The 18,994-nt window shown below is 58.2% G+C and overlaps 1 protein-coding gene across 6 annotated transcripts in view; it reads left to right on the top strand.

Moving 5' to 3' along the window:
- The window catches only part of LOC131671161 (TWiK family of potassium channels protein 9-like), a 92,743-nt gene that overhangs the window by 68,300 nt on the left and 5,449 nt on the right, over positions 1–18,994 (top strand). For all 6 annotated transcript variants that reach the window (XM_058947389.1, XM_058947391.1, XM_058947390.1 and 3 more), the window contains 2 exons: positions 1,405–2,859; positions 2,943–3,219. In XM_058947389.1, the coding sequence (XP_058803372.1) occupies positions 2,392–2,859; positions 2,943–3,219 (745 nt within the window). In that variant the 5' untranslated portion in view covers positions 1,405–2,391. The remainder of the gene's footprint in view (positions 1–1,404; positions 2,860–2,942; positions 3,220–18,994) is intronic.

The following is an 18,994-nucleotide window of genomic DNA, read 5'->3' as shown; positions in this document are numbered from 1 at the left end:
GCGTGCAAGTTCATTCACGTCCGATGTCGTCGGCATACCTATACGTCTGGGATCTGTCCCCTCTTCGCGATGGCAAACTTATCTGGCGGCGCCAGCGGCTGCCGCGAGGCCGCAAGCAGTTTAACCGATAGTTTGCCGTTCGATTGGCTGACTCCCGCACCGCAAACTGTCCGTCTGTTTCGCCGCCGCTGACTCGCGAGACGCGCGCGCACGCGTGCAACCGCACTTCGCGTGGCCCATTCGTACGGCCAGCCAGGCCCGCGCATTCACGCATACGTATCGACTCCTCGCCCTGCAGCTCGAGACTGACGGCGGATCTCGCACCGATAAATTGCCGGGGCTCCGTCGAATCTGGAGAAGCGCGCTCGGGCTATCAATTCGCAATGTCACTGGATGTACGAGCTCGCGGCCGCTCGAGCGTGACTTGCTCCGGCGCGATAGCTGCGGCCTCTTCTCGCGAAGCCGCACCGCGGGGCGCGTTCGCTCGGCTGGCTGCCCCGGAGGGGTCCGGCCGGCGCTCGGCTGGGCCCGCTCGCGAGCGCGCGACTGCGACTCTTCCGGCCCTGCTTATCGCGCCAGACCGAGCGGAGGAGACCGCCTTTGCTGGCTGCGCCCTCCCCAGAGACGCCAGGCGTACGCGCTCGGCTGCAGGGATCTCCGCCGGGTTTCCGGCTTCTCCCGGTTTCCGGTGCGCGCGCGGCCGTGATTTAAATATCACTCCTGGGAGATGCGCACCAAAGGCAAAGGCGAAGTCAAAGGCGGGGGCGGGGGCGGGGGCGCGGGCGACAGCCGATCCTGCGCCAGTCGGTCCGGTCGCCGCGATCCGTCTCCGGGCTGATCGTCGTTCCGCGGGTTCGCCGTAGCGTGCATACATTTATGGATGCGGCCGCGAGTCGCATCTCCGGCCGCACGGCGCATCGATCCGTCTCCGTGCCGGGCTCGCGCGCTCATCTCGATCGCACCGCTCGTCGCGGCCCAGCAGCACGCCCGAGTAGTCGTCCGAGCCGCGCAGCGCGGCTGCCACTTAATTTTTCAGTCGGCGAGCAGCGATGCATAATGGATTCGGAGTAGGGCCGCCCGAGGCATCCTCGCGATTTTCCGCGCAATTTGCCGAAACTCTCGGCGCTCGGGATGATTCAAGGTTACGCGCGCGCGCGCCAAGCCAAGCCAGTCTTTCTGCTTAGCTCTCGCCAAGATTAAGGAGTCTTAGGACTTTGCTACGGTTGCTTAGGGAGCTTTATGGCCGCTCCAGCTCGGCGCTCGCGATTCGACTCGACTCGCATTATCACGCCTCGGCGCGGCGCGGCTGCAATGGCTGCTCCAAGCCACCCGGCGACTGCAGCCACTGCAGTGGCAGCTGCTTCGGCTGCCCCACTTACTCTTCGCTCTTGCTCCGCGTTACAGATAGACCAGGAGCGGAGTCGGCGACAGGCGGCTGGAGGCCTGGCCGGGAGCGCGGCATCGCACTAGTCATGGCATCGACGCCGCGGGACGCGTCTCTCGGGCGCCGTCGGCTTGGCCAAGACGCATCCAACAACGAGCCGCCACGACGAGCAGCCCAAGGCGTCGCGGAGGAGTATTCGTAAGCGCTTCGCCGAGAGCTGCCACGGGAAGTCGCGGCGGGCGCTGCAACTGGGCGCCTCTTCGATCTCCAGCCGGCGGCGCCGTCGCTCCTTCGGAAGTTCGCCGGGCACAGACGTCGAGGGCGTCGGTTCGAGGCCGAGCGCCGAGAAGGCGCGACCGGCGCGGCGCGGCCGCGAGCCCCATGAGCGACCCGGCGCGTGCCGGCGACGGCTCGCGCTGACGGGGTTGCGGCCGTCCACGCGGCCGGGCAGCGCCATGCACGCGAGGCCAGCGGCGCGCCCACGGCGGCAGCAGCAGCGGCGCCAGCCGAGCGAGCCCAAGGATGTCTCGGAGCAGCTAGAGCAGCGAGCAGCGTGAGCGCGAGTAGCCAAGGGAAACCTTGGGCGGGGCAAAGCAGCGAGACTGGAGCAGCCGGGCAGCGAGGTCAGCCCCTTGACCTTGGCGCCGGCGGGCCACGCGGGCACCATTAGCAGGCAGACCGAGAAGCGGGTCACCTTCCTCGAGCAGCCGGTCGTCCAGGCGTGCCAGCAGCAACAGCAGCAGCAGCAGCAGCAGCAGCAGCAGCAGCAAAAGCCGCAGCTGGAGGCCCCGCTAGCCGCGGTCTGCGACGTCTGCTACGCGAGCTTCTGCGCGGTCGAGCCGCACGAGCAGCGGCCACTGTGCGCCCGACACCAGCAGCCGCCGGCGCACTACCGCCAGGCCGCGGAGGACCAGGAGGAGGAGGAGGAGGAGGAGGAGGGCGACGACGAGGAGGCACTGCCGCCGCCGCCGCCCATTCTCCACGACGAGGACTGCGAGGTCGCCAGGATGGAGAAGGACGCGCTCGGGGCGCCGCGGCCGGCCGCTTGCTACCGCGCCTACGAGGGCCTCAAGTCCGCCAACAACGGCAACACCTCGTCGCTCAAGCGGCCGCCCGCGCACTCGATCGCGGCCGCCGGCATGGCGGGCATGGAGCACGGCGGAAGCGGTGGCACCGGTCCCGGTCAGCCCGACGGCCACCTCAAGTCCGACGGCAAAGGCTCGTCGCAGGCACGCTGTCTCTGCTTCGGCGGCGTGCCCGACAAGTCCAGTCGGCATTCCTTTCTCAAGGGCTTCCTCATCAACTTGGCCATCTGCGCGGTCCTCGTCCTTTACACCCTGCTGGGCAGCTTTATCTTCCTCTACATCGAGGGCTCGGCCGCCGAGCCGCCGCTGCAGCAGCGTAGCCTGGCCACCACCATACCCGCCGGCCCGGCCTACTCCAGCGCCAGGCGCAACGCCAGTTGGATCAACCAGGTGATTCGTCGATCGCGCGCTCCCCTCGCCTACGCGGTTCTCTCTCGCTCTCTCTAACGCCACCAACTGCGATATCCTTGCAGATCAACGAGGCGCGTGTGCGCACGGTCGAGAGCCTGTGGCTGACCACGGAGAGGCTCAACATATTGTACCGCGATAACTGGACGAGGCTGGCCACCGAGGAGATCATCCGTTTCCAGGAACAGGTGGTGCGCACCCTCACCGATAACCTCGGCGCGGCGGCGCACAGCTCCGTCACGCACAGCCTCAACGACGACGTCACCGGTCGCAAGATCGTCAATTACGAGTGGAACTTTGCGAGGGCCTTCCTCTACTCGCTCACCGTGCTCACCACCATAGGTCAGTGTCTTGGGCTCCTCCGCTCCGATCAACAGGCCGACTGCTCGCGATAACACGCTCATTTGCAGCGCCCGAGGATTCCGCGAAGAAATACGATCGAGTGCCGAACGAAACTCGCTATTTGTACGTATTTAGTGGTTCCGGCTATGGCGGACGTTACGGGCACATTGGCTAGCCAGCGCGCACTCGGATAATTACTCCAAGCAAATACTGTACAATCCAACTCCGAGCGTATACCCCCCGCCCCCCTTCCCGCCGACTTTGGCTCGCGCTAACACCGATGTTTCAGCCACAGCTTTCCTATTTACCTAAATGGCATTCCGCTACTTTGGCGGTACCTCTTTCTCTTGCGCTTGTCCATTCGGCCCGTGGTAAGCGACCGCGCTGCGGCCCGCGGCGCCGTCGTTCCAATTTTCCGTCGGTCCGCCTTGCTCACTGGATTCGGGGTGACGAGCTGATCGGGTAATGGTCGCTTGCAATGACGAGACTCGAACAGTTGGCCGGAGATTGAGCCAATAAAGTCAAAAGCTGATGCCACTTGTGCGCGAGCGATTAGCCTCCGGGTCAAGAATCTCGACTCGAGCGAGGCGCTTCGCGACATGCCAGTCAGAGGTGCGGTTAGCGCACGAAACTCGAGGCCAAAGGCTGACTGCGCTCAAGTGGAGATTCAGCATCCATCGGACGTCAAACGGGAAATGAGTTTCTGGCGCGAAGGCAAACATTCGCAGCCGAGTGAACTTGCCTGAAGTTCCTTTCGTCTCTCGAGCCGTGATCCCTCATCCGTGGCTCTGCGGCTCAACCTCCTCTCATCTTTCTCCTTGACTCGCTTCTTTTCGCCCGCGACGAAAGACGCCGCAGCCGCCGCCGACGGCGACACCCGAGAAACGTCGCCGCCTTCGCCCTGCCTCGTTCGCTTAGTAATTACGATTTAATTGCTTAATTAGCAAGTGCCGCTGGGCCGGGACTCGGGCAACGAGTCTGCCGGCGAGAAGTCAAAGACTCGTGCTCGTAGGCTAGCCTCGTTGGCTGTCCGCGAGGTTGGCTCTCGCAGCCGTCGCGCAGCCGTCGCGCAGACCTTTGCGAATCGCTTCTTTCCGCGATAGTCCCTGAAATTACACGCGTACGCGCGACGCGCGACCACCACTTATTCCGCCGAGCGACATTATTTCAAAGCGGACTAAATTGAATTTTTCGAGCGACAGTTATTTCATGATTATGTCTCTCGAGAGGCGAGATTTGCTGCTACTACTACCGGCGCGCGCCTTCATCTCTGGATTTGCAAGACACTTTAGGAGTGCGCATTATGGAGGGCGGAGCTCGATCCAACCACTCGCGGGAGTATCTGAGTGGGATCCGATATTGCATTCTGTTTTTCTTCTCCGCATCGACGTATAATTGGATTCCGTATTATTGCACGCACAAGATCTTTCACGTTCAAAGTAGATATGCTGATAAGTTGCCGTGGAAAAAGATTGGTTTTCTCCGGGCTAATGCGAACTCGTGGCAGAGCAGTAATTTGAAAAATAAAATAAGAAAAAAAAATGCACTCCTAGAGAAGCAGAAGGAACGCGAAGAGAAGATGGCCAGAGGAAAGTGGCGAGGAGATAAATTTGATGCTAGCCATGCATGGCGAAGCAACCTTGTTGAAGGACGAAAATAACACCGCAGCGCTTTATTGCCAAGTCAACTTTCTAGATGAGTTTGCTCTTTTATCGCTTCGTCGCGGAGATCTTGCAACATAATCGGCCGAGCTTTCGCGAGCTTCACCAGTGGAAATCGAGATTTTCAACAATTAATTAGCCGGCAGCCGAAGCAAAACTTTCTTTATCGGTTTATTCGAGCACAAAAGTTATTGTGCGTACTCGGGGACAGAAGTGGGCAAGTTAGAGGAGCGGCGGGCGCGTTCACAAGTTGGGAGCCGCGCGCGAGACCGAGCGAGCGACGCTCGAGGCGCGGCTTTTACGTACGCGCTGCTTAGCTCAAAGTTTTTCACCGCGGAGACGCCGGTAAAGGGCGTCGATAAATAGCAGCAGCAGCGCCGACGGCGGCGGCAGCGCGTTGGCAGCCTCGTCGTTGAGTGCTATCTCGGCGACGAATAAATTTCGATGATTCCGCTTGGCTACTTTGCCAAGCAACCGTGGGCTATTTATTTAGCGCTTTTACAGGGATTGCGCGGCCCAGCGCCGCCACACTGGCTAATTAAAACGAGGCTGCATCAATTAGCTACGAGGATTTCTTATCGGGCGAGCAGCCACTTTTCACTGGCGCTCGCCCTCCTTCTCGCCTCGCTTCTTACGCGAAAGCCGATTTGTTTGCTTGTCGCACGCGGTGCTGGTCATTTTCCACTTGGGCTGGCAGTCGTCCGGCCGAGGAGATTTCTAGCGCTATTTTATCGTCGTCTCGCGAGAATACGCAGGCATTGAAATTAAATCGATGCGGCGCGCTGCAATCGTGGCCTAAAAGCCCCGGCGTTTCGCGAGCGTGCGCCGATCTTGCAAATCTAATAGAGTCCGAATCGCGCGCTCGCAGATGCGATTAAAACTCGGCCGTTGGGGCGAAAAACGGGAAAAAAGCGGGGACAAGCTTCGGCCTCGGCTACTGCACTGCCGACTGGTTCGCGGTGGCGTCCGTAAAATTCGAATGCAAAGCAACGCGGACAAAGGGGGCCAGACAGAGGAATGAAAGAGAGAAGAGACGCGATGCCGGGAACAAGCGTAGGTTCAGCGCGACTGCGAATAGTTGGCGAATGACCGTTGCTGCTACATTTCCCGGATGGGCTGTAAATGAATAAAAGCCGGGCGCATAAGCCGGCAGCGACAAACGTACTTAGGCTCGCACGATTGTTGTAAAAATAGGATTCGAGCGCTGCAACGAAGACACCTATTGTCGCTAGATTATTATATTGCGCGAGTCGCAGGCCGCTCTTGTCCTGCCGTTGTTTATTTTCCAACTAAACTATTAAAGCTATTTGCTTGATATGAATAAAGCAAACTTTGCTTTTCTGAAGTCGCCTCGGAACGAAAAAAAAATTATTCACAATGCTGAAAAAGCTCTCGTTAAAGTTGTGAAAGTTCTTCGTAAAGCCGGAATAAAAAGTTATTTATTCAAAAGTATGTCGAGTCTTGCTTTAATATTTTCTGGTGTATTTCAATTCCCAGCTGGATTTCCATACTCTGGCTGTTCTCAAACAAGGCTTACAATGGCAAATCCTCGATGACCTTCATGGCGTATAAAATAAAAATAAATGAATGCATAAAAGGGACGCTGTTATTTTTGCTGTGTGCTCTTGATTCGTGCTGAAAGGGACGACAAGAAGGGACGCGGCAATGATGAGGAAGCTAGCAGCTTGATTGAAAAAGCTCGAGAAATCACGAATTTGAAGAAAGCAAAGAAGAGGGCGAGCGAGTGGAAGGGAAAGAGAGGCAGGGTAAGAAAGTAAATGGGGGCAAAGACGAGCAAGACTAAGGTACGCAAACAGCCTGCGGCTCGTCGATGTAGCTGCTTTGACACCAGTTGTCTTTTGCAAACAGCTATCGCTCGTTCCTTTCGCTCTGGCTCGCTGTGAACGTGAATTTTCGCCTCGGACTTGAATCGGATGTTTTACTTCGCCCTCGTGCGATCCCACTTGCGCCGGTTCAACTTGATAAATTTGGACTTTTCACAACTTGCTCTCGCTCTCTCTCTCTCTCTCTCTCTCTCTCTCTCTCTCTCTCTCTCTCTCTCCCTCTCTCTCTCTCTCTCTCTCTCTCTCTCTCTTGTTCAGGAGCAGTTTCTTATCAGGTGCGTCACAATTAGAAATTAGCCGTTGACGTAGTCATCTCTATTTCTTTTCGAGTAAATATCAAAGTCGAAAGAGAGAGAGAGAGAGAGAGCGAGGGAAGAAAGCATCTTGGTTTCTTGGCTGGAATCTCAATAATGCATCTTGGGGGCAATCGTTCGAAAATGCGCCTTGCGTATTCGATTCGCTGGATAAAGTCGAGACGGGATGAAGAAAAAAACATGGAAGAAAAACAAGGCGAGGTGTCGCGGCCGGCTGATGCATTTTTCCAAGAGGGCCGCGCGAATATTTGGCCAATTGCCGAGAGCTCCACGCTGCCGCCCCCGTCTCTGGACGCACACCAAGAAAGTGAAATAACTCGCAGCCGGCGGACTCTGTCGTTTTTGCCGTCCGCAAATATTGCTACTGCAGCTTCTTCGTAAAGAACGCGCGGGCTGTTAGATTTTTTCCTCTCGCGCCGGAAGACTCGCATTTCGCGCAAATTTTCCTCCTCGGCCCTTTATCGCCCGCTCTTTTCCTCTCCGCTTCGAGTTGCTCGCTCTCGCACAGTTTTTTCTAGACTAGCGCCTGGCATTACGCGCGTTTACGGGGCAAAGAGCCTCCGCCTCTCGGCTACGTTTCTTCGCGAATTACCCGGATGGTCCTCAGTGTGTCCTCGCGGATATTACAAGCGGATCGAAAGGTTTGCGCTTTTGGCGGCTCTTCTCCTCCGCCGCTCGAATTGCTATTCATTTGGCGGTTGACATAACAATGTTGCGATCCCACCGGCATCGCAGCGGAGGGCTATGTGTGCGCATCGTCGAATGACACATTAGCAGTTCGTCGATGTTGTCCTTGGTGGGTAGAGCAACCAGCTGGCTTCCGATTGATAAACAGTCGAGTGCTCGCGGCGCTGTAGCGTGCTCTCGCGCTCGTCCTAATGGACTGCCGAGCGCCGAGCTTGGCTTTGCTCGCGCCGCTCGTGCTGTTGCGTAGCCACGGCGAAGCACGCTTTTGCAGGCTTTCGCAGCGGCTCCGCAACGATCGCAGCGCCCTATTAGTTTCGTATCGAGCTTCAATCCTCTTGACAGGCGCAATTTGCTCGACTCGGGCTACGGAGTAGGTCTGGACGACCGCAATAACAATTCCAGTCGGCTGCTTTGCATTTATCATCGTCAGCTCGCTCTCTCGCTCCCCGTCCTCCCTTTGTCGTTTGTCGAGTCGCTTGTCGCTTGTACCGCGAGCAAAATAAATGCAGCCTTGGCGTTTAAAGTTGCGGTAAGTTGGTACTCGCGGCTCGTCCGTCCTCTTCAATCATTGGCAAAAGAGACGAAAGGGGCGGGGGCGCCGAGAGCCGATCGAGCTGCGCTTGCATCCACAATGCCGCGGAGCAAGGCTGATCACTCCGACGAGCTTCGATCGCTCGAGTGGAGCGGCGATCCGGGCGAGGCGCGCGCGAAATAACGAAGGCGGCGAGCGCTGCGAGGCGACAAGACAAAGTGAGAAAAATAAAAGCGAGCAGGTGCCAAAAGCAAACACTGCGTCTTCGCCTGCCCCCGGCGGCCCCGTGCTCTCCTTCTTTCGCACGCGCTTGAATATAAATTCCGAGAAAATGCCAATGCTAGTGTCTAAAGTCGCAGGTCTTTCAGTAATACGGATGCCTCGTGCGCGAGCGCTCATTGAAAAAGTTTTCTCATTCCTCAAATAAAACAACTGATCGAAATAACTTTGCTCCCTATTGAGCTTTTATAAAACGGAAATGTTATTAAACTTCCAAGACCTCACTTTCATCTATTCTCTCTTTTTCTCTCCTCTTCCGTTTTTCTTCTATTTCACTTTATTATTTTCACGGCTGATAGCTCTGCTTTTTTTCTTGCTCTCTCTCTCTCTCTCACACGCACTCTCTCTCACTCTGTCTCTCTCTCTCTCTCTTTTATGACAACGTATCCATAAAACTTTTATGGGTTTCGAAAATATCGTTCTCGTGTTCGCCACGTGCTCGATAAAATATGAACCACGCGTAGCAGAGCTCATTCCTTGGCGTTAGTTGCATTTTCCGAAAGCAGAAGCAGCTGTTCGTTGAGCAATTGCCGAGTGCAGCCGGCTCTCCTTCGTCAATCGTAGCCCCGCGCGCACGTTTACATTCGACTGATTTTACAGTCTATATTGTGGCCGCTAAGGTGTGTGGCGTTTGGAATAGTGGTCGTTAAGTGTTGTTCCGCTCGCGCTATACTATCGAATCACTCGCGTTTCCTTTTTCGCTTATAGCTTTGATAAGCCGTTCAATAAAGCTTTTATGGCGAGAGGAAAAAAAAGTATCGGGTGTCGACGACGCGGTAAGTCGGCCAGCATCGGAAACAACGATCTGCGCTCTTCAGAGAGCACTGATCCCAAGAGGAGCGACAGTTCGGAGGGCGAGCGAGGCGGCATCGAAAGGTGGCAGTAGCGCGAGGCAGGTTGTCGCGCCGCGCAGCACATTAAAGTAGCACGCGTGTCGAGGCTGCGAGAGCAGGCGAGCCGCGGCTACGACTTGCATGAAAATTCCCGCATCCCCCGAGATTTCGGCCTAGGAGACTCTTTTCTATCGCGCTTGTAGGTTGCGGGGCCCCGCCGCGCGTCAAGCCTTCCGTTCCAGAAGATGGATCTTTCATCGTCGAGCAATAGCACCAGCCAACCTTTGCCCCTCTGCACTCTGGCTTCGCGCATGTAACTGCACATGCGAGATATCATATCAAGATCGATCGCTGTACTCCGGGCGCTGTGCGCGCTTATCCGTTACGCAGTGCCCTCCCTCTGCCCCTCCGCCGTCTTTCTTGGCGCTCGCGCTGTCTCTTAGTTGTGCCTTGGTCCTCTTGATCGCGAATGCGGAACAAAAAGCTCGATGATGGACTATCCACAAAAGCTGCAGCCGAGTAAATGCAATTTGTTTGCGTCGCTCCGGCGGAGCTGGCTAACGAAGAAGCGGGCGCGACCACGTAATTTTAATGTTAAACCACTCGCGCGCCGGCTCGAAGATGCAGCCGTGGCCTCGGGCGTAATTAAAAATGTTTAATAATAATGACGAGTCGGCTCGGAGTCGGCAAAGTTTTTCCATTATTGTTTGAATGCAGTTTGAAAGTTGCGGCGATAGTGCGCTCGCCACCAGGGAAGGCGGTCGCTTTGTCGCTTTGTTCTGGCAGCGCGTCGACGGACATTTTCGCCGGTGCGTGGAGCCGATGGCCAAGCCCGCCGATACGCGCACATGGCCAACTTTTCTTTCGGTACGCCGCCAATTTCATTCATACTTTCAACTTGTCGCTTGAATAAGTTAGGGCTGTCTAATGGCTTGGAGAAGAGAGCGCGAGCGAGGCCGGAGACTCCAAGTGGCGCCATGCCCCGGAATGATTTGAGAAGAGGTTTCGTTGAAATTGCTCTGCTCGCTTCTACGGCGCTCCACCTGAAATAACGGCAGAGTTAATTAAAGTTGCAGATGCAAATGCCGGAGATGGCAAAAAGAGATGGAGAGGGAGAAAAAGAAAAGGGCCGCGGAAGTCGATGGGGGGCAAATGGAAGCCGAGTGGCTGGCGAGCGGGCGAGAGGTGTGGGAGCGGCCGGCCGTAGACTGGTGACCGAAAATATCGTCGAAATATGCTAAGAGCCGCGCTAGTCTCGGCGGCGATCTTAGCATAACAATGTCCTTGGCGTTTCGCGCAAAGGTCCTTGAATATGCAGCACCTCGCCGAGACGAACGGCTGCGAGAGCCGCGCCGCGGCCGCTCGATTTCGCCGTTCCGGCGACTCTCTCTCTCTCTCTCTCTCTCTCTCTCTCTCTCTCTCTCTCTCTCTCTCTCTCTCTCTCTCTCTCTCTATTTGTCGTAATGAGCGCCACGCACGCGGACGTACATTCCGCGCCCCGAAAGCGAGCTTGCAAATCTGCTGTCGCGGCACGTCCGAGAGATATCGTCGCCGCTGGCGCTGGCAAGTGGGGGGGAATCGATGCCGCGTTGTCGCAGACCGAACGACAGCGACAGCCACAATGAAGCGTCGCTGGCGTTAATTGGGACAGAGTACACAGAGAGCGCGCGCAGTCGGCGCTGCAGCGCGATAAAGCCATCATCAAGTTTACTCAATTTTCGCCGGGCGCCGCGGCGAGCGAGGACGACAACGTGCGGCGGCGCCGCATTATAAATTCGCGCGGCGCGCCGCTCGCTCGCGCTCAAAAGTCACGCGTGGCGCGGTCGCGGCGAATCAGGCGGCAAAGTTGTATTTCGCCCGTTCCCCGAAATAATTTAGTCGCGGGCGCGCCTACGCATACGAACGGGCGGCGCGGCGCTGCGCGGGACATCGGAATGGGCGAAAAGTTGGCTATCGCTGGCAGACGCGCCGACGCGCACTCGCAGCTTTTCTGGCCGGGCGTCAATTGGCGCGCTCCCCTCGGTTTTGCATTCGACGACCGCAAAGGTGCATGCCCTGCAGCGTGCTGACCCCGCTAACTCGCTCGCCAATCTCGCTCGAAGCGCTGTTCGTCATTCGCCTCGCCTCGGATCCTAAATCGTCGACCGATCGGCTTAGCCGAGGCAGCCAGCCTCGGGCCTCTGCAGCGGCTGCCGGGTGATCGGTGTGGTCGCCGCGCGCTGAATCCGGATGTCGCGCGGCCCGAGTGCGCTGTGCAAAGTCGTCGCCCGAGACTCATAAACACGCGTGCGCGATAAAGAATTGCGCGCATAACGGCCTCAACCAGGTCGCCTCGCCGACACCGGTTTTGCCACGGCAACAATCGACTCGACTGGGATATTTCAAGTTTCGAATGGCCCTCGTAAATTGCGCCTTCTTATACGACTGCGATCATTAACTGTCTGCAATCCGGCCGGTAAATCAAAGTATCCGGGCAGCGCCAAGGCGTCAAAAGTACGCGCGTAAATAGCCTGTCTGCAGTGCACTTTCTCAAAGCTCCCTTTTCGCGGGATTTGCGGATTTGCCGATATGTGCCCCCGCGCGAGTTGCGGCTGCCGCAGTAGAGTAAAAAATTGAACATGCGCGCACGTTCCTCCGTGGACTCGGCTTCGCCGGAAATAAAACCGAGTTGCGCTACTTACTCACGAGTCCGCGCGAGCATGAAAGAGCCGAGATGCGATTCCGCTGCGCGATCTCTCCGCTCCCCTGCGCCCCGCGGCTGCGGAGATAAAGCGAAACGAATTCCCATAGCCATGCGCGAGCTACAATGTAGAGACACGTAACGTGCGCCTGCGTTCGGATAAAAAGGGGAGAAAAAGAGGAGACGCAGAGATAGGAGCGGCGCTCGATAATTCTGGGCACGTCGCGCATCGAGGACCACGCGCAAGTGTTCAATGGCGATCTGGCTCGAGTCTTTCTGTAATTACCTGTCCAGGGCGAAATCAATGTCGCCGCTGCGAGTCGCGCCATATACGCGGCAGCCCTCTGAAAACTCGATTCCGTTGAGCCGAGGCAAGGCGCGCAGTTGCCGCTTCCGTGAGCGCGTATATCAAGCCAAGGCGAAATTCTGGCGACACCGACAGCGGAAGAGCGGCTTCTCTGGCTCTGCAATCCGGCGATAAATGCGAGACATGACTCGCACTTAATGAAGCTGCCTTGTTTTAATAAAATACATGTCAAGCGTTAATTAATTTCAAGTGGCGGCCCGCCGAGTCACTTGTTACATCTAGACGGCGTTATTCCAGTGCCGCGAGAGCTTTAATTACTGCCGAGGCATCGCCTGCCTCCTTCGGCTTGCTCGACGCTCGCCTAGCTGCCTGCCGACTATCTCCAAGTAAGCGCTCCTCCAATCAGCCAAGGCAGGGAGGCAAGATTATCGGCGGATCAGCGTCGCGAGCGCCGCGTCCTCGTCCAGCTGGCAAGTCCTTCGGAGCCGGCTCGCGCGAGCTCTCGCCGTCGCCGATTTGGACGGGCCCGGCCGATCGACCGAAAACAAGACGGCGGGCCATCGATCGGCTTCAGCGAGTCCGAGACTTGCACCACCGGCCGCTCGTACCAGTTGATTACACTCTGCAGCAATAAGCTAGCGATCCGGCCCAGCGGCTTTAATTAGCGTCCAATTAATTGACGAGTGCGCATCGGCGTGCCGCTTCTGCGGCCGGAGTATCGGCGCACGGCGTTTCTTTGACAATCAACGCTGTGTCTTTGTGGCGCTCGGGATCGCAGCTGCGGTGGCGCGTCTGGCAGAGATGAAAGCGAAGCTTCCATATCGCTGGCAAGTCCTTGCGTACTCTTTCGCCGCTGCCGGCGTCTAGTCGGAGTCGGGGAGGGCTCGCGCCGTTATTAAACGCCGAGAAGGCACGGCGGCGAAATAATCCCGTCGGCTGCGCCGGAGCGCCGGGGCGACGGGCGAGCCTCAAAGAGAGCCGCCGAAATTCGCCGAGCGCGCCCGCCCGCGTCGCACCAAATCGCCGCTGCACTCGGCAATATTCGTCCGACGGCTTCTGCTTTTCCACAGTCCGATCGTCGAGGGAGTGGGTCAGTGAGCCACTACCGCTACTCAACTATCACTAGCAGGCTCGACAGTCGATAGCGAGACGACAGCACGCGACGACCGCGAAAGGTCGACCGTCGAGTGATGCAACTCGTGGCGAGGCTCATCGATCGCGGCAGCGGCGGTGGCGGCGGCGGCGGCGAAAAACCGATCGCCGCGTCGTCTTGCGAGCCTTTATCGGGCGCGCTGCAGGCCTGCTGCGGCCAGCTCGCTCTCGTGCGCTCGCGGGGCGCGCTGCATGTCGAGTAATCGGCTTATCCCATTGCTCTCCACTCTTCATCTCGTCTCGCGCGCCGCCGCAATCCTCCGTAGGCTTGGTGAAATATGTTGGCGCGCGCGAACAAGCCGTAAAAGGGCGGAAACGCCGAGCACGAGGATAAGCCAGGACTGCGCCGGAGGATGCGATATGAATTCTCACTGGAGAGCGCGCGTGCCGCGGAGAATTTACTGGCGGATTAGGCGCTCCATTTTTCTGCCACTCGCTTAATAGTTTCTTGCGGCGCTGTTTTGCCGACGGCAGCCTGGCTTTGTATATTTTAGCGACAGCACTCGGCTAATGGATTGGACTCCGCGTGCGCGCCGCCGCGGCGGTTTCAGTAGTGCGGCGCGAGCGCAGTCGGGCGCAGCCGGCAGTTGCCGTGGAGGACACGGACGTCGAGCGGGCGGCGGCGACTCGTTCGGCGTCGTGATTTGCGAATAATTTCCCGTAGGTGGTGGCTCGCCTATATACAGCCGGGCTCTATTTATGCGACGAGCAAGACTGGCTTGGCGGCTACAATGAAGTTAGCTCGGGGGAAATGAAGAATGCAGCGAAATGACGGGGAAGGCTTCCTTGGGCTCTGGCAGTTATATGTAACCGGAAGCAATTTAATACCTCAGCCGTGGCTTGGTGTTGGCGGGGCAGGAGCGCGGGGATGGCGGGACGGCCGGGATAAATGCGTTATCCCGCTGCCGGAGTTGTTTCCTCGCTTCGAACGAGCTTCCCGTCGCGCCGACGATTTTCCTAACAACGTTCGCCTAATCTGATTTGCAAACGGCCTGCTGCCTGCCAACGATCGATAGCCGCTTTTAACCTTCCTAAAACCGTTAAACTCCCGTGCTATTGCTGCCCTTTTTCGCAATCTCTCTCTCTCTCTCTCTCTCTCTCTCTGGCAATTCTTTGCCAAGAATATCAGTCGATTTGTCGAACGAGCGCGAGGCGAAGGCGCCTGATTGCCAGGCGGCCGGCACCGCGCGCGGCTCCCGGATCGCGCCGCCCGAATCAGCGTGAAAACGAGGCCGACTCGGCGCGACGATGCCTACGCGCTGTCCGGAACTCGATTATTGCTCGGCATTGTCCGCAAATCCGTAGCCGGAACGCTCTCACGGCCGTACGTGACTGCGGCTCCAGCCTCCTATCCTTGAGGCTTCGATAACCGAATCTCCAGCTGCCACCGTTCGCGCCTATACTCTCGTTTCGTCGCGCTACTCTCTTCTCGCCTCTCTTTCGCATTCCGCCTCGCGCGCGTCGTCAGGCATTCCGATGCGTCCTCGCGTCGAGCCCAAGCGCGGCGTCCCAATTTCACCCGATTCCGTGAATCTCGAGGCGCGTTCGCTTCGCTAGATGGGCATCGTCGCCGCGGAGTAGCGGACCGCAAGAACGACTCGACTTTTGAAAAGTTGGCCGGCTTTGCTTCCGCCAGGCTTCGGCCGACCTAATTATCCGACAGAATGAAAATTGACGTCCGATCACCAAGGCGATCCAACGTCGGGTCGGCACAAATTTGCCGCAGAGGACCTTCCGTCATTCATCACGAACCTTCTTCGAAATTTCGCTCGCAAGAAGGTCCTCGATTCCGCCAGTCATCTGCTTCCTCGTCGACTTTATTACCGAATTGTCGAGCGACACGACAAGCGACGGAGTGACGGGTCAGTTTCCGTTGGCGTCCCTCGATGAGTAATGATCGATCGAATTGAACGCAAAGAAAGGAACGGCGCGGAAAAACTGCAGTCGAGCAAAGCCTAGAGACGTGAAAGCGCCAATCAAAACATTGCGACGCAGCGCGAACGGATCGGCAAACATTGATTGAGTCGAGAGCTTATTCGTAATTTGCATGTATTTACGCTCGCTCGAATAAAACTCTATCAAATCTGATATTGACAGCGGGTAAATAGAGGGATTAAGTAGGAAAAATCAGCAAGGGCTGGAGAGCATGAGGCTCGACGCGAGCGACGATCGGGCAAGCAAACGGAAAAGCTGATGAGCAGCGTGGCATCGGGCGAAAGGCGAAAAACGCGTCAAAGCGAAAAGTTGAAAGTCGGCAGCCGAGTAGTTGGTATTTAATTCAGTAGGGATGCATATATAGACGCGCGCAGTCGGAGAGCAAGCAGAGGAGGAGCGGGCGGCTGATTGGTGGGGCCAGAGCGCAAATTGATCATTAACCTGTGAAGCAAACATTCGGCGGCTGGATGGCGGGGAGCGCGATGGCGCACGTGTGCAAGTGCAATCGACCCCGCGGCCCCCCGCGATGGCCAAATGAAAACGCTGCAGCGACGGAGGGGCCGAGTCGCGCAAACACTTGGCTTCATCTCCGGGCCGCGTGGCCCGAGGCGTCCGCGGACGCGCGGCCTGCTGGTATTTGAGCAGGACGACAAACGCCAGCGAGAAGCGGGCGCCGTTGACGAGACACCGGCCCTCTCTCTTTATTGACTCGCGCGATTCGCACACGCGCTCGCCGGCCCGAAATGAGGCTCCGCGACGTATTGGCTGCGCCTCTGCTGCGGCTCACGCCTGCAAATTACACGCGTCTACGCGCGCCCGGGCACACAGCGACGCCGCGACGCTGCCGGCTGCTTTTTCCGCCTCGGCGGAGCCCGCCAAGTTTATTTGATGGCCGGTATGCGACCGACGCGCCAGGTCCATCGGCGCACTTCCGTTTGCGTTCGCTCCATTTTTCGCATTCGCGGCGTTCCTTCCCAAACGTCGATCGGCATGCACATTATGATTTTGTCGTTTCAGCTGATCTGCCCGATGTTGCCGTACTGGCATTCCGGATAGGCATTCTTCGCAGCATAGCAGGCGACGTCGCTGGAATCTCAAAACATTTCATTTCCATCCAGAGAGATTCGAGGCGGCCTGATTTTCCGCGCGGCGGCAGAGGGTTGGTGGCGAGGGCGGGGGGGGGGGGGCGACGAGGCGCTCGTCGGCGAGAGGACGAGAGGCGTCTCCCTTCTCCGCGGGATCTTATCGAGCACTCGGCGAGCTTTTTTTCTCGCCGGCGCGCCACTTGCTTGCAGTGGCTCTCTGCCGCTCGGCTTTATCTCGCGAGCAGACTGTATACGAGCCGAGTGGTGCCGAGGCGAGGAGAGACGCGGAGAGAGGCCGCTTACCGACTCTCGCCTTTGTTACGGACCTCGCGAAACAATGAGATCCGCGTGGCGGCATCGTCGCACCGTGCGACCAAGCAAACTCGCCGATGGCTTGGCCGAATGCTCTAATTAGGTCGTCGTATTTACTCTCCCTATCTCTCGGCGGTGCACTGCCTCCCTTTCTCGGCTCTGCCACCTCGCCGCCCCGAACGATTAATCGAGCCTGCAGTCTCTTTCTTGGCCGAAGTTTTTTCTCACGACTGCCGCTTATCGCGTTAATGCTCGCTTAATTAGACTTTAAAATCGTCTCGGGCCTGCGCGAAATGCCAATGAATGCGCTGCCAGTTCATTGTTCGCTTGGCGCCGCTGATTTATTCCGGCGATTATCTGGACCTGCGAATCTTCGCGCCGAGCAGCACTCGCCAGCTCCGGCGTTAAACCTCTCTCCTTATCTCGCTCATTGTACTTGGCCAAGTTTTACTATTTCCGCTAATTAAGCTTTCGCCCGCTTGTGCGGACACAATCGAGCGGCGTGTACAGGCGCCAACGACTGCGTTGGACGCACGAGCTGCGCCGATGGCGACCCGGCCACTTGGGGAAAATCAGGAGGAGCCGCGGGGCCGTGCTGGAATGCGGCCGGACGTCGTCGGGCGCACCGCTGGTGAAAAAACTGGCTCTCCGCGGCATCGACGGCGGCCGGCCGAATCGCGGGACGCCTCGCCAAGGCCGAAACCCGACCAGGATCGCTCGACGGCGGCGGTGACGGCGGCATTCTCCGGCGTTCGGCCGCTCGCATTCCGAGTTGCTCGCGACGCGTCGCCACCGTGCCGCCATTTCGTTGCCCGGAATGGCTTGTAATGGCGAGAGACGGCGAGCTAAAAACAGCTAGCCGAGCGAGTGGCTGCGATGAAATTGGACGCGGCCGGGCAGTATGGTGTATATTGCCAGCCATATCGCCAATACATATCCAATGGTAAATTTATCGTGGCGTCGTCGTCGCCGTCGTCGTCCTCGTGCGCGCAGTCGAGGGCAATGAGGTAACGGCGTTAGGCGAGTGTGCGCGGCAGCGTATATGCGCGCCCGGATCGCAAATTGAATGGTGTTCTTAATTAAATTGAAATCCCTACTGCGCGTGACCTAGAACGGGAAGCAGCGCGCTCGCCACCTCACCCTCGACGGTGTACAGCGCTCGCTCGCCTGCTCGCTTGCTCCGACGAATTGCACGACGCCCAGATGAATTTCAATCGAGCAAGACGACAAATCGGGAGGGCGCGCGGCGCGCCCACGGAAAAACCGAGCGCCGGGGCCGCGGCGCCGGGAAATTAAAGCGCCGCCGCTGGGGATAACAAGCGGCCTAATGGTCGAGGTTTTATGCCCTCGGCAGAGGTATCAGCGCGAGCTTGCAGCTCGCTTGTTGCTCGAACACCGTAACGCGATAAAACTTTACGCTCTTTCGAACTACCCGCTCGACTCTTTGTTTCCGCGAGTGAGCCCCTCCTGGCAGTCCCTCCGCTCGAAGCTCGACTTGCCGTCCCTCCTTCCCCCTTCGCTCGGCAGCGCCGCGCACGGCGATAAGGCGCCCGACGGCCGCCTCCCACTCCGGCGCTCCGGCCTTAACAAGTGGCAATAAGTTAGCGTTCGTTTGGCCTCTGCTCATTTCAGCGCTGGCCAGATAAGCCGCGCCTTCGCCTGGGACTCGCGCGCATCGATCACGCCGGCCGCGGCCGCCCGGGCAGCGCTTTATCTGGCGGGCTGCACTGCCAGCGCGCCGGTGCAGGATCAGGCCAAGTGAAACGAAATGGGCTCGGCTTTACACGCCGATCTTATTTTACGATGTCGATGCCCGGATATGGCCTTCGCCTCTTTACGCGGCGAAACTCGCGCCGCTGCCGCCTTTCGCGTCGTAAAATTGCGCGGCACCGAGCCCCGTGCGCGCCCGGGGCACTTTTGAGAGCGACGCCCCGTCTACGCGCGCGCCGCGAGCTATCATTTCCTGCTCAGCGATTCAATCTCCTTGCGCCGGGCGGCCTTCGTCTCCGGCCGCGTCCTCGTCCTCGCGGTTCGCCCGCGACTAACGAGCGCTCGATCGAACGCCTTGCTGGCCGAGTCGCACGCGCGCGCGATCGAAAGCGCCCGCAGCTCCGGTCGCCGTCCATTCGACTCCATTACCGGCGTAGCAGCTGC

This window comes from Phymastichus coffea, unplaced genomic scaffold, assembly GCF_024137745.1.
Source record: "Phymastichus coffea isolate CEN01 unplaced genomic scaffold, Cenicafe_Pcof_1.1 PCOF00120, whole genome shotgun sequence".
NCBI lineage: Eukaryota > Metazoa > Arthropoda > Insecta > Hymenoptera > Eulophidae > Phymastichus > Phymastichus coffea.
The sequence above is the reverse complement of the archived record's forward strand: the minus strand, read 5'-3'. Positions and strand labels throughout refer to the sequence as shown.